Source organism: Natrix helvetica (assembly GCF_964273705.1).
Source record: "Natrix helvetica genome assembly, chromosome: 2".
Taxonomy (NCBI): Eukaryota; Metazoa; Chordata; class Lepidosauria; order Squamata; family Natricidae; genus Natrix; species Natrix helvetica.
The window spans coordinates 138,941,957-138,968,221 of NC_138552.1; the positions used below are offsets into that span (position 1 = coordinate 138,941,957).

The 26,265-nt window shown below is 39.2% G+C and overlaps 1 protein-coding gene across 8 annotated transcripts in view; it reads right to left on the reverse strand.

Annotated features, from left to right (window-relative positions):
- Positions 1 to 570: 570 nt before the first annotated feature.
- Positions 571 to 26,265, reverse strand: part of ZC3H13 (zinc finger CCCH-type containing 13) — a 48,160-nt gene continuing 22,465 nt past the window's right edge. For 6 of the 8 annotated variants that reach the window (XM_081944564.1, XM_081944563.1, XM_081944562.1 and 3 more), the window contains 16 exons: positions 24,590 to 24,698; positions 22,907 to 23,046; positions 22,303 to 22,463; positions 21,063 to 21,263; positions 19,618 to 19,785; positions 11,774 to 12,084; positions 10,265 to 10,720; positions 9,170 to 9,352; positions 8,281 to 8,737; positions 7,892 to 7,995; positions 5,722 to 6,720; positions 4,380 to 4,880; positions 3,715 to 3,864; positions 2,578 to 2,778; positions 1,972 to 2,135; positions 571 to 1,046 (listed from right to left, as the gene is read on the reverse strand). In XM_081944564.1, coding sequence (XP_081800690.1) covers positions 879 to 1,046; positions 1,972 to 2,135; positions 2,578 to 2,778; positions 3,715 to 3,864; positions 4,380 to 4,880; positions 5,722 to 6,720; positions 7,892 to 7,995; positions 8,281 to 8,737; positions 9,170 to 9,352; positions 10,265 to 10,720; positions 11,774 to 12,084; positions 19,618 to 19,785; positions 21,063 to 21,263; positions 22,303 to 22,463; positions 22,907 to 23,046; positions 24,590 to 24,698 — 4,473 coding nt within the window. In that variant the 3' untranslated portion in view covers positions 571 to 878. The remainder of the gene's footprint in view (positions 1,047 to 1,971; positions 2,136 to 2,577; positions 2,779 to 3,714; positions 3,865 to 4,379; positions 4,881 to 5,721; positions 6,721 to 7,891; positions 7,996 to 8,280; positions 8,738 to 9,169; positions 9,353 to 10,264; positions 10,721 to 11,773; positions 12,085 to 19,617; positions 19,786 to 21,062; positions 21,264 to 22,302; positions 22,464 to 22,906; positions 23,047 to 24,589; positions 24,699 to 26,265) is intronic. The other 2 variants (XM_081944565.1, XM_081944566.1) reach the window with 1 other exon arrangement.

Consider the following 26,265-nt stretch of genomic DNA (forward strand, 5'->3'; position numbering starts at 1 on the left):
TGGGTGCCTCTTAGGGGCTGATCATAGAAAAAAAGCATCCTTGGTTGGAGAGACAATTGCGGTCAGCAAAACAAGCAGCTAACTAACAAAGTCAGTATGTTCATAAAACCTAAAAAGTGTATACGCACGCACGCGCGCATACACACACACCACTATTAGCATCTGCACTTTCAGATTATGACCTAATACCGTTCAAGGACATTTGGTGAGGATGTCTAGATATATTTCAAATGGAACCTTTTTTGCATATTAACCACAAGCTACATTAAACATCAAGGGTCAGTTTCAGAAGTAGCCCCCATCTGAGATCTGACCTGGAGGAAGAATTGGAAAAAATAATCCCACTTTTTCCTCTAGAATCAGAGGAATTCCACTGAGCATGATGAGTCTGGATTTATCTCATCTTCATAATTAAAAATATAATTTTCTTCATTTAGATAACATACATTGCACTTTCATGGTTCTTTTTGGATGGTGAAGATTATCAGCTTGTTGATCTTACTGAGTAGTAATCTTACAAAGGAAATGTTATGGAAAAGAGGAAAAAGAAATGGAAAAAAATCAGAACTGTTTTCTTTTTAAAAATTTAATAGATGATAAAGCAGCTATCCCAAAATGGACATTTTTACACACAAGTGACTTTTTAAATAAAATCCATGGTTAGAACTCTGTTGTAAAACATGCAGCAAAACCAGACAAAGTGGTCTTCGTTTTTTGTACTAAATACTTTTCCTTGTCATTCTGTCTCAGAATCCACACATGTACTCTTGAGTATTTTCATTCTTGTGGCAACATCATACTTAAAAGGAAATAAGACTGAAAACATCAATATTATCAAACAGTGGAACAAAACAACCGTAGGGCCAGGAGACTCTGGCTCAGGACAGGCACATTTCTGGAACATATGGTTGTGAAAGTTTAGTGTCTTCTGTCTTATCTGGTCCAGACCCTTGCTGCACAGTCTTGCGTTTAAACAACCGTAGGCTTAGCCGTAACAACTCATTGTCCACCACTGGATGATTTGTGTAGGTTTGTTTTGTTGTGCCCTGTTGGGACAGGATATGACTTATATTAGCAATTACTGCATGATAAGTATTCTAATGTATGATTACTAGCATTTCAGGAGGAACATATTTTATTCTGTAAAAATATATACACCATTGAGATTATTGGAGGCACAGCACGAAAAGTTCTAGATCAGCGGTCCCCAACCTTTGCAGCTTGGTGGTTCGGCTTGGGGGGTGGTGGGAGAGGGGGAACTGGGCTGCACAAGCAGTGGGCTGGCACACACGCGTGCTCGACTTGCACAAGCAGCAGGCCAGCATCCGCACAGCTCAACTTGCGCAAGTTACATGCATGTGTGTGTGTGTGCACACCGGCCCTGCAACTTGCACAAGCTGATCTGGGCACCCACAGCTCACACGGCCCAGTTATGAATAGGAGCCATGGCCTATGGGTTGGGGACCCCGAAAGATGTCCAAAACAATCAGAAGCCTTCTGCAGACAGATAAGACGAGAAAGAAATCAAAGCAGGAAACTCCAAATATTAAGAATCAGGTACCTTTTTTGTAAGTTTAAATGTAAATCAATTTTTCAAAAGAAATATTTTAACCCAGAATTCTGGGAGAAAACATTCTGCTTTTGGGAGATGGACGGCCATGTAAATATGACACATAAAAATGAATGGAATGAATGAATGAATACATGTATTTTGAAGATTATGCACTTCTGAATACCATGCATTTCACAAAAAGACTCTGAATATTATTTCAGTGGAACAAAAGCTGCTCAACAAATAATCCCACTTTTAGAACTCTCATTAACTTCATGTTGCTTTCACAAAGAGAAGGAAAAAAGGCTTTAAAAATAAACCAACAAACTACGTTGCAGCTATGGAACTGGTTGCCTATATGGACAATGATTTCCGCATCAAAAGTTTACTACATGTTAAAATACATTTCAGGCACTCACCTTTTCATTTTTCACAAGCTGCTTGCGGATTGCAGAATCCCTCCGAAAGCAAAGAGCTTTACAGCAAGGACCCAGGTTGCACAGCAGTCCAGCTCGCTCTTCTTTTCGCAATAGGGCAGCCATATTCAGAGCCCCAAATTCATGCTCAAAAAGGCTCTCTGCATCTACAGAGAGGCAATATAACGATGAGATTTAAAGCCTTCTAAAATGGGGATTCAGATCACCACTATCAACAAAGACACTATCTATCTTTAGAGAATATATGAGAAGTCACTACTTCCTCTCCCGATATCCAGTTCCCTGAGTCTAGTCCAACCCCATTCCCTTAGAGCACCTCCCTTCTCCGTGGCAGGAAGCGGAACAGATTATATGATTGCCTCTGGAGAAAGGGAGATTTTATACAAACAAAGGCAGGGCAAAATTGTTTCAACAGAACAACTCAATAAGGTCTTTACAAACCTGTAGGTATTATCCTGGCGAGCATGTTGCTCTGATTTATAAACAGACCCTGCACAATTAGAAGTAGTCTTTTCAGAGTGACATGTCCTCAAAAACAAAAATTCATACAAACTTCTCTTCATGATCTGCTGGGAATAAACTGATTACCTTTAGGTTTCTCCAAAGATCTCTGGCAAGTTTCTTTTATCTTTGTGAAAAGCTGAGGGCCAGCCAGTTGTTTGGAAATGCCAACTCTTAACATGACAGCAGCTGGAGTAAATTTTAAAAGAGCAGCTCCAGCCTCCCGTGGCTCTTTTGGCTGTTTTGGCATCAGGCTAGACCAATCTACATCAATGACATCCACCGGATCTGCAAACGCGTACAAAACAAAAACAAAAAGAAAGATAATTTTCATTTATCTTTTCAGCCCTTTTCTTAAACAAACAGCAGAAAACCTGAGCATACAATAACTAAAGCAAACTAGTAAAACCTAAGAGGAGACAAGAAATTGTAGAATAAGACAAATGCAAATGTTTACTCTGAAATAAGGTTATCTCTTAAAGATACCAAAGTACCCATTAGGCTGGCACAAAGATCGTTGCAACGGTTTCCTGGCTGCAATCAGTTGTAGATCTCACTTAGGCAATCGCTATCCCGCTCAAAGAAAAAACAAAATGGGATGAGACCCCTCTTTCAGTTGGCTGAGGGCACTCATTCCCTGTTTAGGGTACGGCTGTTTGTGTCTTCTTTCAAATCTGCTTCCTGGGAAAGATCCAGTTAAGAAAGTAGACTCCGACCCGTTTCCAACCGTTACAGAGGCAAAAGGAAAGTAACCTTATGGAAGAAATGAGAGGTGCTTCTTAGCCCACAAAAGACAGCCTTCTTCAATTAAGAAAAGACCCTTTCATTTTTTAAGAACCCCCAGGGACTGAATCACCAACCAGGCCTGTCCTGTCTCTGTTTTAAAAATGTTCATCTAAAAAATGCAAGGTGTGCCGATTCATGTGTCATAGCCTAATCCAAGCAAAACTGATTGGGGAATCTGGGCAACTTTGCACCGCTTTGGCCTGCCTCTTATGGCTATGGCAGTGATATTTCTTAAACCATAGTTTCCCACACTCTTCTTTCTCATGACCTGTTGAATTGGAACAGCTCTATTAACGTTATGAAGCCAAGATGATTCGTTTTCTTTGGGCATAGGTTGTGCAGGCTTCAGGTTCTGAACTCAGAAACAGTAATTTTGGAATGATAATTTGGCTTTCTAGTACACATAGGACTGATGTAAATGATTTTTGCTAAGCCTACCTGGCATCTTCTCCTCATCCTGCTGATCGTCTCTTTTTTCGGCATCACCTGCCAAAATTTCATCCAATTCATCATCACTGATTGGCTCATATTCTCCAGCACCAGATTCCATGGACTGCATGTCATCTATTTTTGTTTCATCATCTCCACCTGAAAAGACAAAAATGTTGCAACATGCACTTATTCTGTCAAACTCTCCACAGATCCAACAGGAATGGCACGCTAAATGAGATGATGCAGAAGACCTAATTAGGTTTGCTTGTTGTTCGTGTCTGGAGCCAGATCAGAGAAACTGCACTCTGGGTTTAATCTTTTTTCATTCACTTCCTTTCTACGCAGTATATAATCCCATCAAAACTGTAATTATTGGGAGAAGGGTGGATGGGAGGTAGGTATGCGTATGACCTGTTTCTGTCTCTTTTTACTCCCCCGTCTCTCTTCCACCACCATCAGAGTTTTTAGAGAGCAAAAATATCATTTGTACTTGGAAAAGTTGTGAAAGTAAACTTCATTTGGAGACTAGCAGTAACTATGCTGCTCAAAAACTATATGAGGAAACCTGAAATTTAGAACGTTCAAATAAGATGATTTATTAAATGAAGCCATTTACAGGTTTGTTTAAAAGCAGAAAAACTGCCAGTGTTTGTATTTTCAGAATAACTTACCTTCTACGTTTTCCACTTTCTCTGCTTCAATTCCATCTTCAAATCCTTGCAAAGAACTTAGGTCTTTATCCTGCCTTTCCTCCTGGGAAGAAGAGTCCAGAGCGGTGGCCTCAAAAGCCTGATGATCTTTACTTGCTTTTGTCTCACTGTGCTTGGATATTTCTGCTTGAGAGGAAGCGCTGACACCTCTCTCTCTTTCCAGATTTTCAGAGAGCAGGCGTTCTTTTTCACGGTCCAGATCTCTTCGTTTTTCTCGTTGCCTGTCTCGTTCCCGAATCCTCTCCCGGTCTCTGCTCCTCAACCAATCAGATTTAGCCGCATCTCGGTCCCACTCTCTCTGCCTCCCGTCCCGTCTCTCTCTTTCCCGTTCACGATCATGCTCATGCCGGTCTCTGTCTTGCACTCTTTCTCTGCTGTCAAAGGACCCAGATCTGGAGTGACCTTGTCGATCAGATTCAGGAGAACTTCGCCTTGAACTGTGACTCCTTGAATCTTGTCGATCTAGAACACACAATCAATTCTATCAGAACAGACAATCAGACTTTCATTTAGAAAAAAACTCAAAACTCAGAAGAAAGGTTTAGCAGGACAACAAATCCAGACACTATATATACAACTTCAGATTAATAAACCATGGTTTACTGACCTGAAAACAAATCCTTTGCCTTTCCCTATTTTACTGACCACTTCTAAAGGAAAATTCCTAACTTGCAGGAAATCTGCCAGGGACATGATACCACCGGTAGAAAGAGCTGAGGCCAACAATATCAATGCCTAGTTCTCTCTTCCCGTTTCACCTTCCTCGTGCATCCATTTCACATTCATGTTTCCTCTCTCATCTGAGTCACACTCATCCCCAAAATAAAATTTGGAAAAAAAATTTCAAGTGATCCCAATATAGCTTTTTAAGAACCCAATGACCCATACAAAGAGCCAAGGAAGCAAAACCTACTGAAAAAAATAACTTTTCCTTTCTTTTCCAATTCACTCACTGAAAATAGATCTATTAGGGCTACTGATTAGAGGGCTTTTTTTTTTGCAAACTACTAGTAACACATGAACTTCTAAAAAGCCTAACTGTAAGGTATGAAGAAGGAAAGGCAGGCTGAAGGTTGCCAAGTTCTGCTTGAATGACATTATCCCCGAACAAGTTATTACTAACCCCTTTATAAAGCAATTTCATAACGTTAGCCACTGCACGTTGGAAACAAATCCCTCCTCACAGGAGCTCCTTGAGCCTCTGTCCTACTCCCATCCCAAATCCTGGGCTTCCCAAGGACTGAGTCTCAGGACAGCCAGGGATACGGCACAGGAGCAAAGAAAGCCACACAACAGAAATTACCAGAAGAAGTGCTACGGCTGGCAACCCCTCGTTTCAACTGATCGATTCTGGACTTCCGCTCTCCTGCGATTTCAAGGCATCTCCGGTCTCTGTCGCTTGAACTGCTGTGTAAGATCTTCTTAACTGCAGCCTGGTCGTCTCCGCTGCGATGTGCAGAATCATTCGAGGGTGATCGGAGTCTACTTGAAGTACGGCTCCTGTTGCTACAGAGGCTGCTGCTACGCTTCTGCTCTGCAGGGCGGAGGTGAGGGGCTTCTTCAACCACGTGAGAAACCTCCAGGGTTTCGACTCGTGTACGGTGGCTAGTTCTATGGGGCTCCTCAGAAATCCTTTCTAGAACCGTTTCCCCTCGTTCTGGAACATCTTCATCTGACCAATCACTAAACGTTGTATCCTCCCTCTTGGGAGCAATTTCCACTACTGCAGTTTTCTCAGGCGCTGCTTCCACCACTTCTTCTTTCGTGGTTACGGGTGGTGTCCTGGGGCCTTTTTTCTTCTTCTGATGGGGGCCACTGTCTTCCTCAGAAGCCTCAGAATCTCCCTTGGATCTCTTGCGCTTCTTTTCAGCATTTTTCTTTTTCTGACCTTTCTTGGGAGAAAACACTTGAGTTTTCTCTACTGGCGGTTCACTGATATAGCGCTCTAACCTGCCACCATCATCCTCTTTCTTCTTCTTTGCTGTTTTTTTCTGTATTTTAGCTTTCTTCTTGTCTTCGTGCATGTGATCTACTGCCTCGTGCTCTTCAGAATCCCGTTTGCTTACATTATCTTGGATTCTGGTCCTTGTGCTCTCATTTCCCTCTCGCTGCTCTCGCTGTTTGTCCCCAGAAGTACCCCGTTCTTTGTAATCGCTTTCTTCATGTCTCAAGCTTTCCTTTCGCTCTGGCTTTCTGTCACTCTCTTTCCAACGGCTCTGCTTCTCTTCTGAAAGGTGTGAAGGACTAAGGGAACGTGATTCTTGAGGACGTACAACCTGACTCAATAAACGCCGTTTTTCATCTATAAAAAAGAAAATGTGTCAATGCACATGATTTTGGAACAAATCTTTATATCTAGGAATACTCTTTAACTTACAGCAAAGAAGAAAAAAAATCAGCTATACTCTATGAGAAGAGGAAATTATTAAGATAGGAGGCTTGACATGAAAGGTACTTGTAGGAAAATCATCGACACATATACACATTCTTCTTCTCCTAAAAATACATCCCTCTTTTCCAAAGTCAAATGAATTTAAAAAATAATTGGTTTTAAAGTGAGGCTGTTAAACATTACTGATTCACAGATTTTCTAGAATACACTTTGGCCGCCTTACCAATGGCAATATCAACAAATTACTCTATTCCACTTCATAATTAAAAGGGACATACAAACAGAAAACAAAGGGTGACCTGGATAATTTTTTTACACTGGATTTACAAAAGAGACTTATTAAAGTTTTGAAACTGTCGCGAGAAAGGACAAAACAGAAGTGAAACCAAGTTCGACAACATTATATGAATGAACTAAAGATTGTTGGAACTAAAAGGAAGGAAGTAGCCCATAGTTGCAGGCAGCCATCACAACATCCCCACACACATATAATCACAATTTGGGCATTTGGCAAGCAGCTCACAATTATGATGTGGTCATGTGATCACCGTTTGCAGTCCCCACTGCCAACTTCGAACAAGCAGTCAGTGGGAAAGCATGCAGGAGATTGCAAACGGTGATTATCTGACTTTGGGAACTGTGAACATGTAGAATTCACCTAACCATGGCAATGGCAATTGGGACTGCTATTGTAAGTCAAAGCAGACAACTGACACTGTGCCTTATAATTGTGTTGCTTAGTGATGGGAGTTCCTGGTCCCAATTGCCACTGGTGAAGACTACCTGTAAATACTTCTATATACAGGAGTTTAACTGTACAATTTAGCTTACCTTCCTCAGCTGCAGATGCCACTGCACAATATCACATGATTTTCTAACGGACCAACAAATTCATAAATAAATGGATGGTCAAAATCTTGCCAAATCTCAAGAGTGGACAAAAGCCCCTCTTGTAAATTAGAAAAGGCTACAGTCTCACAAGTTTTGAAGGTTGGCGGACCCTATCTTAGAACAGAGCGGGTGTTGTGTTGATAGGAACTGTGTGGCCAACTCCTGCTAGTAAGTACATGCTTTCACTCACTCTGATCTTCTCCACTATTGTAGGCATCACTATCAGGTGAATGTTCACGGCGGCGTTTAGGAGATTTCCGAGGGCTGGGGCTACTTTCATTTCTGTGACGTTTTCTGCATTACCCAAAAATAAACCGTTAGTCATTAAATTCTAGGTATTTAAGTTCTAACAAATTTAATTCATCTTCTACCATAAATACAAACACAACTGTTACACACCAATTTTAAAAATCTAAATTGAATGTCAAGAATCCTCTTTCCAAAAAAAAAAAAAATGTTTACAGGAAGACATATGAACTGTCAATGTTTGTTTGGATAATGTTGAGTATAACTCATTCATTCAATTTACTGTCTCACACTGCATAATTTTTTATTTTATTTTTTAAAAAACGAACTCACTTTGATTTCCTCTCTTCACGACTATCTCTTGTGGTCCGTTCTTCACGGACATCTTCTCTCTTGTCCCTGCGTTCTTCTCTTCCTCTCTCTTTGTCATCCCACTCTCTCTGTCGTTCCCTTTCTTTGTCTCTTTCCCGGCCCCGCTCTCTTTCCCTTTCTCGTTCACGTTCTCTTTCCCGTTCTCTCTCCCGCTCCCTTTCCCGTTCTCGTTCCCGTTCTCTGTCATGGTCTCTATCTCGTTCCCGTTCCCTGTCCTTATCTCTTTCTCTCTCACGTTCTCGCTCACGGGCCCGATCACGTTCTGCTTCTCTCTCTCTTTCCCTCTCCCTTTCTCGCTCCCTAGGTCTTTCATCCCTCCTATCTTCGTTCCTGTCTACTCTTCGTTCTTCTAGTCTTTCATCACGTTCAATATCATCATTTCTTCCTTGGTGTCGTATAGGTGAGCTTTGTCTCTGATCTGTAATGATAAACAGGTTTTAATTCCAATTTATAATCATCTAATTTATTTTCCAATATTTGGGCACACTAATGCTTTAATGTTAAATCACTGCAACTGATGTGAAATAATTAATTCTGAAGGTATTATTTAGGTTGAGTATCCATAATGATAAAAATCTATAGAGATGGAAGGTTGAAGGGGGAAATGACAACCTCCACTGTAGAGCAAAAAAAAAAAACCCTCTTGAATTTAATATTTCTTCGGGAAATTTGCTCAGTAAACAGTACTGTGCTAAATGAGCTAGCTAATTACTAGTGCTTGTAATTAAAGTTCATGAAGTCAGTGTAACTTTCACAGGTACATTCATCTTTAATGCTATTCTACCATTATGCCCTTGTAGTCACTAATAAGTTAAAGGTTTAAAAAAAACCACTCCTGAAGAGTACTTGCCTCTTTCTCTATTGTCACGCTTATCCCTTTCTCTGTGTCTTCTTTCAAAAGAAGAATCTCTTGCATGCTCACGGCTTTCATAGCGATCCCTCTCAGGGTAATTGCTCCGTGATTCCCAGCTGTCATGGTAGCTACTACTAGAATTATGGGTATCAACTTGAGAGCTTCTTGTTCCTCGATTGCCTATGAAAACAAGACCCATGGAAAACATGAAACAAAATCTCTGTTTGTCAGAGATTAGCTACTACAGGTTGATTAAAAGAACTGTATTTCATAAAAGGATTTGTAAATTGTGCACCACCACTCCCAATATGCATTCAGGCAAGTTAAAATGTAATTTCTGATCTAGGATGATAATTTGTGTAATATATTTGCCATAAAAAAGCTAAACATAAGGAAGTTTTGCTTAAAATCCCTGTTCTTTTTTCTAATGAACATTTCAAACTACAGAACTCCATATGCAGAAATCTAAGCAATTAAAGAGCTTTGAGCTTTCAACTCCTCCGTTGAGCCCAGATCAAACTCTGTGGTGAATTAAAAGGAATTCAGATTCAGAAAACTAATGCTAGGGGGAAAAAATCACACTCAAAACAAAATCCAGCACTATGAAAAGGAAAGCCTTGTTTGATCATAACAGAAAGATTTAAAATCATCTGGCAAACAATCTTTCTCAAGCAAAAGCTAACCTTCAGACTAATTTTCAACAGTTTTGCTTCAGCAAAGGAGTCTGCATTCATACAATCTCCTACACAAGTCGTTTCAAAAACTTAATTCATTTATCAGTGAATTAAAGGAAAGGATCTCCTCAATAGCAATGTGTGACTAAAATTAACTAATCTTTTAAGATAAATAGGGCAATTTTTTTCTTATTAAAAGGAGAAATCCATGTGATAAGTATTGCCATCTGTTCCACGTTATTTAATAATTTTTTAAGAAATACGCACAGGATCATTGTACTATGAGTAATGGTGACCAAATTTGGTGAAGTCATAAAAAGAAATAAGCCATAGTGTAATTCATTTCTACCCTATTGATTAAACAGATGTTTATGTAAACAAATGGTGTAACATTCCTATTATTTCATGTATTAGATACCCTTGTCTGTTAATTCAGGGCCTCTCCCTCTGCTTCTTCCAGATATTCTGGATTCATTTCTTGTTTCACTTCTTGAGTCCGTCCGACTTTCAGCACGAGAATTATCTTCCCTGCCATGGGCTCTTGCGTAGCTATGCGATTCCTCCAAATACTGCTCCTCTTTCTTATGTTCTCGACACTCTCTTTCCCTGTAGTCATGTGAGTCACGTGTAGAACGCAAGTCCCTCTGATCCCGGCTTTCTTTATTGTCTCGACTGAAATCCCTGGCATCACGTGAGTCCCGAGCATCCCGAGATTCTCTTGGATCTCTGCGTTCTCTATTATCTCTGGTTTCCCTTCGATCCCGTCCGTCCCGGGATTCTCGATCATCTCTGTGATCTCTGGGGGTACTTTGCTCTTGGTCATAGTCTCGTTCATCCCGGTTGTCTCTTTCTCTTCCCCTTTTTCCTCTTGTTTCTGGAAGTAAAATAAATACAAATGTAAAATATATGATCAACTTAATAGCACAGGTAGTCCTCGACTTACAACAGTTCATTTTGTGACCGATCAAAGTTACAATGGCACTGAAAAAGGGACTTATGGCCATTTTTCACACTTAGGACCGTTGCAGCATCCCCATAGTCACGTGATTTAATTCGGATGCTTCACAGCTGGTTCGTATTTATGATGGTTGCAGTGTCCTGGAGTCACGTGAAAATCTTTTGCAAACTTCTGGCAAGCAAAGTCAATGGGGAAGCCACATTCAGTTAACAACTGGGTTACTAATTTAACAACTGCAGTGATTCACTTAACAAATGTGGCAAGAAAAGGCATAAAATGGGGCAAAGCTCAACTTAACAAATTTCTCCCTTAGCAACATGTATTCTGGGTTCAACTATGGTTGTTAAGTTGAGGCCTACCTGCATTAAAAAGCAGGGGGAAACATGGAAAAGAAAACATTTCAATGGAATTTTTGTGGTGAATAGCCCATATGGGTTTGATGCTGATTAAACATAGTTCTTATTCTACCATTGCTAGTCTTAAGACCTTTCTAATTCATAATCCAAAAAGTTCTAAAAAGTCCTACTTCCCCACTTTGAAAGTCTGCATAATGTTTTGTTTAACATCCTCATTCAGAGAAAAGGTAGGAAAATGGTTCTGAAAAGTACTTTTGAAAGCAGATGCTCCAGGAGTCTAGTAGCGTCCTTTCAAGCTAACAAATTTAATTAAAAGGCATAAACAAATGAGAAGAGAGGACTCACTGGAAAAGGCCCAGATGTTGGGAAAGACTGAAGGCGAAAGGAGAAGGGAACAGCAGAGGATGTGATGGGCAGATAGTGTCATTGATGCAGTGGGTGTGAGTTTGGGCAGACTCTGGGAGATAGTGGAGGTCAGGGTGGCCTGCAGGGCATGCTATGGTCAAGGGATTGTGAGGAGCTGGATAAGACCCAGCGACTGAACAATAACAACAAAGAACCATTCCATTAAATAGGGACTATCTGTATTCATAGTCTTTATGGTTATTCATACCATCTCTTCTTTCATGGCGACGATCATGTGACTGTGAAATCCGCTCGTGATCATGCCGGCTTCTCTCTCTAACTGGTGAACGATGCCTCGAAGAACCCTGTTTTTGCTGTGGAGAAGGTGATGCTCGGTGAGGATAAGGAGAAGAAGACCGACCTACAGGCGGGGAAGTTGTCCTTTTGTAAGAGGGGGAAGGGGTTCTTTTGTGACGTGGTGATGGAGAACGTCTTTGAATAGACGAACCCGACTGAGATGAAGAAGAATGATGCATCGACGATACAGGAGAATGATGCTGTGTTGGTGGTGATGCAGACCTGTAAACATAGAACTGTATATACATCTTGGTGCTACACACCTTTTGAGCACTATTCACACAAACCTTTATAATTATCTCTTGCTAAAATTGCATTCAGATTGGTTCCAAAAGTAGAGCAGAAGTTTCATAGCCAAGCTAATTCTTTCCTGTCCACAATTTTCCTTGCTAGGCATTTGTTTTCATTAATACCTGAACAGTATGTTTGGCTTTGGGTGGCTAAAAATATGCAGTATTCAAATCACGTTTAAATATCCGTATACTGTATAACCAACAACAGGCATTCCCTGGGCAAATTCTATTAGATTATAGATCAATTTTCATCTGCTTACTTATAGCATTTCTCAAAGCTCATGATTTCACCCTGCGTACAGAACACCCTATATACAGATTTACTTCTTTTTTTAAAAAAAAAAAGAATTTTATTGGTTTTTAAACATTTATAGGGAAGGGTAGGTGGATATACAAAAACTTTTGGCAGCTACATCGTGCTGAAAGTAGAAATCTCTCCAAATCTCACAACTTTTACGGAAAGAAAAACAAAAGATAAAAGATAAGCAAAAACAGCATCTTGTTATACATTGTATCAACCATATGTTCAATCATCTCTTTTACCACTTTCTAATATATCAACAATTACAATAATATTTCAAATACATTTATTTTTGTGACCTGAGCCTTTTCAATATTGCTCCCTCCCCCCTGTCCTCTGACGGAGCCACAGCCCCTCTCTCCCTCATATCTTGTGTACCTTTTTCACTACCTCTTATGGTTTCGTCCTCTAGGAGGGGACTGTGTTTTTTCATGAAGGCCTCTGCCTCCACAACTGAATTGATTCTAATTCTGTTTCCTTCCCAGAAGATCAACATTCCTTCTGGCAATAACCATCTAAACTAAACTCCTTTATTATATAATTTCTTTGATAAGGAGGAATACTTCCTCCTCTTATCTCTTTTTTTTTCCGGAATTTGTTTAAGAATGGCAATTTCTTTATTTTTATATTTTAGTGTTCCCCCCCTTTGGGCTCCCAAAACCTCATCCCTCATGGTCTTCCTAAGAAATTTACGTGGACTTCCCTTGGAACATTATGTGTTCTGGCATATTCTGAATTGATTCTATAAACTAGGTCCATATCCCACCACAACTGTTCTTTATCGCTCTTAATGTATTCTGCTAAGATTGTACACATAGTATCCTTAAGATCTTCATCTTCTGTCTCGGGTAGGTTCTGGAATCTGAGAAAAAGGGACATTCTTTCAAGTTCCATCTTTACCATGAAGTTTTCCAATTCTCTATTCCCCTTCTGAGTTGCCTTCACCTCCTCCCTCAACCCAACCACGCCCTCCTCCAGTACACCAACCCTCTGTTTATTTTCTGTTGTTTGCTGCTGTACGTCTCTGAGTTGTTCTTTAAAATCTGTCAGCTCTTTTTTCAGTTCTTCTTGTCCCTTCATAATGGCCTGGAACATTTGGGTAACTGATAAGTCCTTTGAACTCTCTCCAGCCCCTTCTTGTTGTAAGAATGATGAAATTTTTGTCTGTTGGGTCATTGGGCTGGATGTAGAGGAGGTGGGTGCCAAAGCTGCCTTACCCGGCGGTGGTTTTCTAGGCCCCATTTGTTAAGTTCAGAGATAAGTGTAAGTCTTATACAAAAGAAATGGCGTCTGTGGAATGCGTAGCTGGGTGATGCCGAGGAGGCAGACAAGCCCAGAAGTGAATGTTAATCCTTAGTCACAGTTCCAAGCCAGAAGAAGAAAATCAAATAATCCAAATCCAGAAAGACCACAAAACAGGGTGGGCTCCAGGAGACCTTCGGGAGGTAATAGTAATATAAAGCCAGAAATTCCTTCAAAGGTAGTTTCAAAAGGCTAGTTTCATTTATAAGAGCGAAGAAGAAGACGGAAGTGGGCCATCTTGGCTCCCCCTTTCACAGGGAACCAGGGAGCAAAGCATCCAAAGTTTCCATAAGGCTTTTAAAACAGCTCAGGAATCACTTCTTGCAATTGTGATGTAAATCTTTCTCATAGTTAGTACAAGTGGGTAATTCAACGCTTTACTCTCTCACTCCATTCCGAGATCGAGAGATAGTCCAAATGCCGCTTTAACCGAGGGGGGTAAAAAAAACAACCCTCCAATCTTGCAACTTCAAACAGATTGAATCCACAACTTGCAAAAAGCTGTTGCTCATCAATTAAATGGTGTTAAAAGAGATTAGGGCAAACTTCTCACCTCCAGCACTTCTACTGCAACTTCTGATTGATTATTTCCTTCCAGAATCCATTCGGCGAAGGCGCAGGCAGCCGACAGCTGCGCTATGCGCCCCCCCTCGCTCCCTGGCTCCTGGGGCGAGACTAGAGACCCCCTGACGGCTGCCGCCGCTTCTCTGGACTCCAGCAAGCCGCCCTACAGCAGGTGGTCCCTCCAAGACCCCCTGTGCTCCTAAAAGGAGCCCACCGGAGAGACGAGCAGCGGACGGCAATGTCCATCGCCTCCGGGGACCGGAAGTGATCTCTAGATTTACTTCTTCTATTACCAGTATGGAATTATTTTTTCTAACCTGCCCTAGGAAACCGTGAAAGGCTTGCATCCCAACTATGAGAGAGGCCACCATTCAAAATAGGTAGGGGCATCCCTGAAAACCTGCAAAATTCTCTGTAATGAACACAAAGGAAATCCAATGTTCTATTTCTCCCATACATACAATCTGTCTCACACACAGAAATTAGGCTTTAGAATAAAAATTGAGGAAGAATCTGTTTTTAAAGAGGATCATTAGAGCTGATAAGAGAATCGTTATCCCTTCTTCCCCAGCATTGATTTCCCTTCAAAAATGTTCTCCCAAAAACAAGAATTTTAAATACCCCCCCATCTTTTTATGTTAATGAAAGTTGTTCCCAAAACTCCCTACAATGGGAAAGATTCTTCAATGGGAGCTGATGCATGCAAGTGAAGACTATCCCTTCCTTACCCAGCAGTAACCCCCAAATATAAAAACTTTGAAATAGCTGTTTTCAATGTTAGGGATGTAGGGGCATATAGCTAGATTCTGTAAACATGCAAAACACCAGAATACTAGAAAGGCTAAGAAAAATGCTAAAGTCAACTTAGGTATGTCTACTTTGACTATCTCTAGAAATGCAACAATAAGCCATGATTCATGGGTTGTTGATAGTGGAGCATCACAGTGCATTACTAGAAATAAGAATTGTTTTATAAAAATGTCCGCCAGCAAGCAACATGTATCTCTGGCAAATGGTTGGAGGGTGAAAGCATCTGGTGAAGGTATGGCAAGGTGTTCATTTGTGAATGAGCATTTATCCATGTTGTATATACCTAAACTGAAATTTAATTTATTATCAGTAAGAGCTCTAGTTAATATTGGCTATGTAGTAACCTTTAGGGGAGATAACTGTATCATTGAAAAGGAAGGTAATAGGGTTACTGCCAAATTAACAAATGGTTTATATATTATATCTGATGCCCATACTGCTAACTCAGTGTATGATAATGTGAAACCACATGATGAATGCATATATTTACTACATAGGCGTATGGGGCACATTAATTTCAAGATGCTGCAACAAACTGTTAAATTGTCAGAAGGAGTTAAGTTAAAACCTTGCAGTAAATATTTAAATTGTAATGTGTGTAGTCAGGAAAAGAGCAGGGTTACCCCAGCAAACAGATGTAATGGGCTTAAAACAAAGGAACCTTTGGAAATTGTTTTTGCTGATCTAATCGGACCTATGAAACCCAGTTTGGGAAGTGCCTGTTATGTTTTGAGTATCATGGATCACTATCCAAGATACGGTTTCTGCTATTTACTGAAGGACAAGACAGAAACATTTCAACATTTCTTTAATTGGTTAAGATTTGCTGAAAGAAAAATGAAATCTAAGGTGATTACTGTTGTAACCGATAACGGAACTGAGTTTACAAACCTTAAATTTCAAACAATGTTGAGATCAGCTGGTATTGAGCATAAACGTTCTGCTCCTTATAGGCCACAACACAACTCGTTTATAGAACGAAGGGAGCAAACATTACAAGCCATGACTAGAACTATGTTAGTTGATTCAGGATTGCCTGAAACACTGTGGGGTGAAGCTATGATGTGTAGTAACCATGTTTTAAATAATGTGTTATTATTTAAATAATACAACAACTGGTGAATTACCATTCACTCGTTGGCATGGTGGAAAACCTGATTTAAGTTATCTTCACACATTTGGAGCTCCCGCATGGGTGCATATTCCCTCACAAGTAAGACTGAAGGGACAACATAGAGCTAGGCACTTATTTTTCGTAGGTTACGAAGCAAACCATAGATCGTTTAGATTTTGGGAAAAAGGCACTATGAAAGTACACTGTAGCACGAGTGCTCGATTTATTGAATCCGTTGGGTGGGATAAACTGGATTTAACAATGACGTAGTTATTGAAACCCAGTCATTTCCTAGTGGTGAAACAGAAAAACCAACTAAAAAAAATTAAGGGGGAAGTGCAAAGTCAGGAGGAAGTGCAAAGTCAGGGGGAGTTAGAAGAACGGGAACAGACGCAACAGGAGAGTCCACTGGTGAGCCCTGAGTTGCCTAGGCGTTCTACCTGTGTAACAAGACCACCTGACAGATATCAAGCTAGTATAGCGTGTCAAGTAGATAAAGTTCCTGCTACGTATCACGAACTATCCACGTATCCTAAAGAGGAGCAAATAGTTTGGAAAGCAGCAATGAACAGGGAACTAAAATCTTTACAAGATCTGGAGGTATATGAGAATGTGAGATTACCACCAGGTAAAAATGCGATAGGATGTAAATGGATTTACAAGATTAAAGCAAGTGTAGATGGGACTGTTACCCATAAAGCTAGATTAGTACAAGGGTTTAATCAGTCAGCAAATGACTATGATGAGGTATTTGCAACTAGTTTAAAAGCTACAACATTACGTGCATTATTAGTTTGGACAGCAAAGCATGGATATGTAATAAATCATTTAGATGTTGAGACAGCATATCTCCATGCACCGTTGCAACACACTATATATTTAAAGAAAACTGAAGGGTTAAACACTGAGAGCAACACTGATTGTTGGAAGTTAAAAAAGAGTGTATGGTTTAAAACAATCAGGCTACGAATGGAATCAATGCACACTGAAGGATTTAGCAAGCATAGGTTTTAAAGCTGGAATGGCTGATCCTTGTTTATTTAAGCAAGTAAGCGACTGTATGATTTCATTGTTGTTATTGTTTACAGATGATATAGCATTGATTACTAAAACAGAGCAAAAGGCTATTGAGATTATTACACTATTTAAAAAGTGGTTTAAAATAAAACACCTTGGTAAAATAAAGAAATATCTTGGTTTAAAGATAGATAAGACTAGAGGAGGATATAAAATATCACAAACTGAGAAGATCAATCAGTTACTCAGGAATTTCAAAATGGAACTGTGTAAACCAGCTAAAACTCCAATGAGTCAAGAATTTAGACATGATGATATCAGAAACCCAGTTTTTGATAAGGGTATTTATCAATCCCTAATTGCAATTGGTCTAGGCCAGATATTGCATATAGTGTTAATCAATTGGCCAGGTTTAATGCTACTGAAGGGCACTGGCAAACTGCTAAACATGTATTGAGATATCTAAAACAGACAATACACTATGCCTTATATTTAGAGCCTAAGGATGAACTGATATTAACTGCATACGCTGATGCAAGTTTTGCAACTGACGTGTCTACACGTAAATCTATATCAGGTATTGCGATATTCTTAGGAAAGGCGTTAATTGGATGGCGGTCTATTCGTCAAAAACATTTAAGTTTATCAACAATGGAGGCTGAATGTTCATGTTTATCTTTGTTATGTACCGATTTAATTTGTTACAAGCAACTCCTGATAGATATGGGAATTAATGTACGGGGGCCTATTGTTGTATACGAAGACAACCAAGCAGCGATCCAGATGTCATCAAATATTGCTGTAAAGACAAGGACAAAGCATACTGACTTAAGATATATGAATGTACAGCAAAGTGTTAGTAGTAAAATGATTACACTAGAGTATTGTATGTCTGAAGAAAACATTGCTGATCATTTTACCAAAGCTCAAGGTACGGTAAAACATAAACATTGTTGTGATGATTATGGATTGAGAATGTGAAGTTGTGTGTAAATACATTGACAACCCAAGAGGGGAGAATGTTAGGGATGTAACCCTAGTCTTGGCTTGGCAATGTATATAAGCCATGATTGTAACAAATGTATCTGTTACTTTAAATGCTAGAGAGATGCAATTGGTTGCTGTTACCTCAAGCAGCCATAAGAGGGAGCCAGAATGACTGTTAGCTCTCTGTTAGACGCTGATCGGTGTATTGCAGTGCTTCTCAAATAGTGGGGCGGGCCCCCCAGGGGGGGCGCGAGGCTCCGTAAAGGGGGGCTCAGCTCAAATTATTTTATATATTTTTGTTTTGCAGGTTAAAGTTTTTTTAAATATTGTGTTCCTTTAAATCCTGTGCTCCTTTAAATATTTTCTGCTACAGTTAATAAAGCTATTCTTTGTTGTAAATTGATCCACATTTCTTTCTTTTTTTATTCTCTTATATGTTAATAAGGATACAGTGTTATGCAGAGGTGTACTTATAACAATTTTATAGACAAATGATACTATTTACAGTCGCGTGGGGGGCGCGAAATGTTTTCTTCTTCCTAGGGGGGGCATGACAGAAAATAATTGAGAAGCACTGGTGTATTGTGAGATACTGTGTTTTGCTACTGTTAGCTACTTTGTGTGTTAAACTGAGAATATTGATAACTGACTGACTGAACCGTGTATGACTTGGACTGTAAATTGAATTCTGAATACCTCTATATTTCCACATAGTAAACTACTATATTTTATACTATTCAGTGTCCCTGTATACTGGTTTGTGCGTGTTCTTGCATACCACTCTCATTACGCTTCTCTGTACACTCGCTCTCCTAACGGGGAGCTTACTTACTTAACAATCAATGATAATGCAATGATAATATATATTAAAACCTGAAGAGTAAAAAAAAAATAAGTTGCTGAAATGAAACAAGCATGTTTTTTAGAGGTTGGGGGGTTTGGACAGTAAGGGGAGGAATGTGTATTAGTTTGGGGATTTTAATGAGTTGTGTATAAGGCAGAGGTTACCTATGCTTGATATGCTATGATTAATTTGTGCTTGTTTTCAGTCCTTCCTGATGTTCAAAATATGTTTTATTACATTTTACCGCGTGGGACAAACAATAAGAACAAGAGAATTAAAGCCAGCTGGATGACCTTGGGCTAATCACAACCTAACTCACAGGGTTTTTGTTATGGGGATAATAAGAAGAGAAAGGAATAATTATCTATGTTTGCCACCTTGAGTTCTTTATAAAAAGTAATAAAGGTGGGATAAAATGTAATAAAATGTGGCTTTCACATTGCAGCAAACTCTCATGAATAAATGAAGTCTAAAATACATGGGCATAAAATAACAATACACAAAGATATTTTTAAAAACCTACCTGCGGGGAGGTGAAAAAGAATGTTTATGACTGCTGGATTTAGCTGGAGCCCAAGATGTCTGCCTTCTTCTTGTGGCAGGAGAATACTCTCGTGAAGAAGAATTGCTACCAGAATGGTCTTCTGGACTAGGTGAACGTCTCTGTCTGTGGGAACTTGCTGAGGGATCCCTGAGGAATAGTCATACAGCCAACATATACAACACTATCATTAACAATAGCATGGATACTGTTATTTATAGCTTGAGGCAGAGTATCTTCATTTAAAGGCGAAACATACTCCTTCCTAGAAAATATACTATAAATGCCAGTTTGATATAAAATATTATCCAAAGCACCAGAAGGCAGGGCAAGAAGTAATGCGACCTTGTGAAAGAGAGATCCAACTTAAGATATTTTTTTTCTGATAGTGAAAACAATCACTAAAATAGCTTGCACGTTGGTGTTATTGATGCACCATCACTGGAAGTTTTCAAAAACAGATTGGATAACCATTGGACCAGGAAAATATAAGGTTGCCTGCTTTGACAGGGGGTTGGATAGAAGACCTCTGGGATCCCTTCCAGCTCTATGATTCTATGTTCTATGATTAAGGTGGTGGCCTAGAAACCAGGAGAAGGGAAGTTCTAGCTCCACCTTAGGCATGACAGCTGATGGATGAGAGTCACTCTCTCTCAACTCAACCCACCTTATAGGATTGTTGTTATGGGGAAAATAGACAGAGGAAGAAATATATGGTGTTTGTTGCATTAAGTTAGTAATAAATGTGGGATTTTAAAAAGTCTAAAAAAATTGTCAAGGATCTGAAGATGGAAATAACTGATTGCTATCTATTTCAACAAATTTAAAAAAGCCACCCTAGGTTTCGTGCCAGTAAGACATTTGCACATCAGGAGTCACACTCGACTCTCTCTAAGTAGCATCCATTAACACCAATCATCCAAGGCAGGGGTATGAAATCCAATTTCATTGAGGGCCGCATCAGAGCTGTATTTGACTTTGGAGAGGGCGGGGGGGGGCATGACCAAGGTGTGCGTGGCAGCTCAACATCACTCATATTGGGGATGCCTGTGGCGGGCTAAGCACTCTGCCAGCAAAAGTGGACACTGTGGGGCGGCCCTTTGTTGTTTCCAGGACGGCCCCACAGGCCAGATCTAAGCACATCTGTTCCAAGGCAAATTTCCATTAAGGAAGTGATTTCCTTTCCCATTCATTTTCTCATGCACAAAACTCATTTGTCTCACATTTGTTTTGGAAGATGGAGGGATTCCTTGAAACACATTTTGGGAATGTATGGGGGACAACAACGGGGAAAAGAAGATTACAAAATTGGATGGAGCGAGACTATGGCTGCTTGTTGAATGTTATATTTTGCTTTTAGCAGTAACCTGAAGATGTTCTGAACAAAATGATAATAATACCAAAAAAACTAAGCAAACTGTATTTACCTTTGCTTCTCTTTTTTTTCTTTATTATGTCTCTCAAAATCACGTCCCCTTTCCTTTATCTCCTTTGGCTTTTCTTCTACCCTCTCTTTAGCTTTATATTTTTCCTTATGTTTTTTCCCTTGAGTGGAGTCTTCTTGTACTGGAGGTGGTGGGCTAGGCGTGCGAGGACCTTTCTTTTTATTGTGGTTATTTTTTGAATTTCTAAAAACCAATACACAAGCCAGTATTTTAAAAAATTAATCAGCTTGCATTATAATAATATTACCTGAGTGCCCATGCGATATGTTCTGACATCTAAAGTACAAAAGTGATCTAGCAGCTGAGCCCATAAACATTGCATTAAACGTCCACTTGACAGAATTGCCATGGATAAATCTTCTGTATGTGCCTCTGCCTAAGAGCTGGTTGCATAGGCCTACTTGCTACACAAACTTCCATTTGGCAAAAGTGTACACACATAAAGAGTGAAATCCAATCACTGAGGAGAAAAGAAATTAACTTTCCTGTCTATATCCTCCAGTTATTTGCTAAAGCAGATCTGAGGGGAACTACATTGAGGGAAAAACAGAGGGGAAATCCTTGTCATATAAGAAGTCTTCACCTAAAGACCAGACTTGGTGTCAACTCTGAAGCGAAGTTGGCTGAAGTTGGCCATCTTTTGCTGCCTCATAGTTGCCATGAACACTGAAGGGGGAAGTAGATAGACTGGCTAACAGTCAAAACAAAAAGTTTCCTTGTGAGAACCAAGGTCATCCCAACAGATGACTTTGTCATGTTGAAGGAGAGGAGTGACCAAGCAGTCTGCCAGCTTTCATTGGACAATGTAACCGGTGACAATCTGGGGAAGGGAATCTTTGCCCTTTTAATTAGGCTAAAACCCACGAGAACTTCTAGAGTTGGTTTTCACTAGCTGTGCCAATATGATGTATCCAATAAACATGTTCCAAAGAGGAATCTACCGGCCTCAGAGTTTTGCTTTTGGCGGATGCCTTACTTGGAACGCTGACATCAGGTCTAGAATCAATGACAAGTGTTTAGCATTTTACAAATTTTGCAGAAGTCTCCCTCACAAAAATCCTATTCCATATAAAACCATAGCTTGCCAATATTGCTCGTCATCTCCATGTTGGGGATACCCCCACGGGACCATAGGACTGCTTGGCAAACAAAAGCACAAACCTACAGCAACAATCAAGGTAAGAGATAACTATGTTGTTATAAAATATGCCAATCTGCTTACCTCTGTTGCTCCAGGAGTGGGGAAGATACCGTTGAAACCTTCTTCTCCCTCTTAGTGGCAGTGGAGGAAGATTTAGGGCTTGTCCTTAATTTTGGAGATTTACTTGATTTTCTTGGTGAAGGTGAGGATGATAATTTTGATCTAACTGCCTCTGGAGAAATCTTAAAAAGAAACAATTAGTATTTTATAAAATCTAGTAATAATCTTGCCACAAATAACAACAAAGTACCAATGAAATTGATCCATACCAGAAAGCAATCCCTTTATCTAATATTCATTATACACATGCACACATAGCCTCCAAGAACCACTGAAGGACAAAAATTTGGTAAGTTAAATTTCATTATTTATTTGGCAAGAAAACAAGCTGATAAGACATTTTAAAATGTAGTCTAAAATATCAATACATGTCGTCAACTTTTCATGCTGGTAGGAGTCATGTAACAGTTCGGATTCAGAACTACAATAAGCGTATATATATGTGTGTGTAGAGTATCTATCTGACTAACAGGAATTAGTATCGTGAAGATTTGTTAATTTGTTCAATAACGTCCACTGATTTAGTTATTTATGACTATGCATTGATTCTTTTCAAGATACAAACCTCTTTTTTAATTACTATTTCTTCTCTTTTGTCCATGTTTTCTTCTTCAAGCTTCATTAACTCTCTCTGGATCTTCTGGCGCTTCATTTCCAAAGACAATTCATGGTCATAATCATAATTAACATCTCCGTTATCAGAATCTTGTTATGAAAAAGAAGGCAGGAAGGACGAAGGGAACAAAACCGGTGAGTAAACTCTTTCTTTATACAAATGCACTCTAAAAATAACAGTCATCATTCAATAAATACCACCATTATGATTTCCCATTTCATTTAAGAGGGATTCCAATTATACAGCGAACATGATTTTTGAATGTTATTCAGCGTTGGCAGTAGTGTATGCAGATTCAAAAGGGAATATGTGTTTTCTCCATTTAATTATTGAAACCATCTGCATTCTCATAGTGTAGCCACAGACTGTATTAAATGCAAATCTAAATTTTCTTCCCAAAGTGAGAAGAGATAAAAAAAATATTTACAACAAGAAGAAAGGAACGGAAACAAGTGCCTTTGCTATTGCTTCTGTATTATCAATGTGGCTCTTTTAGCACTAATCAGAATCAGTAACCTCTGCAATTAAATCCTTCAGTGTTGCCCTCTTCTTCATATGTGAACACAGTCCCCCCCCTCCCCGGCCCTTCTTTTGTCTTCTTTTCTGCTGTTTTTGGTTCCCAGGTTAGGTAGCAACAGCATGCAAGGGTTTGCTCTTCTAGAAATTTGCATACTAATGACATCTTAAGCAAAGCAAGACCAGGAGTGCATCCTAATGGGTTCAAAGATTGCTATTAAATACTCTGTAAATCGACGGTACAATACAAAGAGGTAATCCTCATTTACCGACCATTTGTTTAGCAAAGAATAACTTTATAGTCCACTTATAACCATTTACCACCATCACAACAGTCCCTCAGTCATGTTGTTGCCATTAGTTAGTATGTCTTGTCCTGTGCCTGAACTGCATTCCCCCCACCTGTCTCCAAACACACACATTGCAGATTGAACAGACTGTAGGGGAAGAGACTGCAAACAAGCAAACTGTTGGCTCTTCTAAACACTGAAAGCAATGCATCCATGCCAACAGTTTGGGACTGGGAGTCGTGGGTGCATTATGCAAACAGCTTGCACTACTCACTCGAAATCTCTTTCTCTCCAATCTCTCTATTTTGTGGCATGGCGAGGAGTGATTTCTGTAGGCTACATAAATAGCTTATAGTGTTATTTTGACATTCAAAACAGAGCCCTCTACAGGATAAAGAAAAGTAGAGAGATGGGAGAGGAAGTTGTTTGCTCTTCTATGCATCAAAAGTAATGCAATCACATTGGTAACTGGGGATGAGAGTTGCAAACACACGATGCAAACAGCTTAGATCAGGGGTGTCAAACCCGCATCATCACGGCAGCATCATGTTACTTTCCCCCACTTCGCTAAACCGGGTGTGGGCATGGCCAGTGCATGATGCATCCGGCCTCTGGGCTGGGAACTTGACAGCCCTGGCTTAGAGTATTCTCTTGAACTCTCTTCCCCTCCCATTTCTCCACTCTACAAGGGTAAAGGAGAGGTGAGAAAAATCAAGCAATTTCTGTAGACAATCTGTTTTTTGCTTGACCTTTACAAAAGGTTTAGAATGGCAAGTCAAAATACATGTTAATTTGTTTGCAAGGTTTAATGGCATATTCTATTTACCGTCTCTATTTGTTTCCCAGTCAGGATTTTCTTCTTCACTCTCTGGAGTCCTTTCTTTAGTAATTTTAATATCTTCCTTTCCCCTGTGCCTCCCTCTTGTAGACTCTTTCTACCGAAGAAAACATTAAAAAGTTACTTAGCATTTTTCAAAGCAGAACATGAAAACTATTTTAATGTTACTTTTATCTGTTGTGGTGTAAGTTCACAACTGACTTCATAACTCAACTCTTAACTTTCAAAAACAGTAAGGTGAAATGTTGAAATTGATAAAAGGTTTGTTATATTTAATAATATATACTAAGAAACCTACTCAAAGAAGAGTATAACTCCAGGTCAAATGCTAAGCTGTGGTTTAGAATTCCAGAAGTTAAGCAGAAGCAAGCCCTTGGCTTTAAAGTCCTTGAATAACAACATGAAACTGAAAGCTAATACTGATTATGCTTTAGACAAAGCTCTTAGCTCATGGGTAATTTCAGAAGATTTCTATACTCTGATGTCCAACTTTTAGTTGCTACTTCATTCCCTTCATGAAAGTTTAAAACCTGGACGTTGCAGGTAATCTAAATTCCCTGTAATGTGTGAAGTAGAAGTTGTGGCAAACAGCATTTAACAAAGAAATCACAATTTGGAATCCAGTTTTTAAAGTAACTTTAGGGCTGTTTTGTAATGTTTTGCTCCCATTGCACATTATAGGAAGCAACAATTAAGGGAAATACAAGATGGCAGCAATGGGGCAGCCTAGACATGCAAAAGACTTATTTATCTCTTAAAATTAGATCAACCAAAGTAGGCCTGTATTTTACTGACAGTACATTCTGTTCACAAATCAAAAATTGGAATTATAATTGAATGCTACATTTTGTATCATGAATTTCTATATAATTTAAAATAGAAGTTTAAGGAGAAGGATAAACCAAGTGGGAAAGTATTCAAAACCCAAAAATTCATCGTTGCATGTTCTTTTAAATTAAGAAATGGTTTAATACATTTCTAAAATAACTTTTGTTCTCACTGATTGATGTCAATGTTTAGCGGCCACATGGATAGATTTTTTCTAAGATGATCAATTCCTAACCTGGTTCTGCATGTCATCCAACAGTAGCTTTTGATTTACAGGCTTCTAACATTTAAATGTAATAAAATGTGCACAAAATATATATTTTAAAGCAACTATATAATGCTCTTTCCCAATGTTGTTACCTTCTGTTGATGGTTCTAACAAACTTCCCTAACATCTCTACAGTCGCATGAAAAGTAATCCCTGGTCAAATGATATATTTCACTGAATTTCTATGTGAAAAGAAGCTAACATCTCAATATGGTAAGGAAGTTTAACTCTGTAAACAACATAAGTCAGAAAAACTAATTCATACATATATATATATATGAAGTTATTTATAAATTCAATTATTAAAAAAGTGAGTATGGCAAGTGACAAGGTTTGAACACCCTTCTAGTTGATACAATAATATTTTTTAAAAAAATATGTAGCTGTTAGTAAGGCTCCAAAAGGTTAACTGATTATTTAGACCTACAATTAGCCAGATGAACACAATTCCATAGATGAATAAATACTGAACCGTATATCCTCTCTGATTGGGATTATTCTTCTGCCTATTTTCAACAACTATGGGCATATTTAAGCAGCTGTCTGAGCATTCAAAAACAAAGACAAT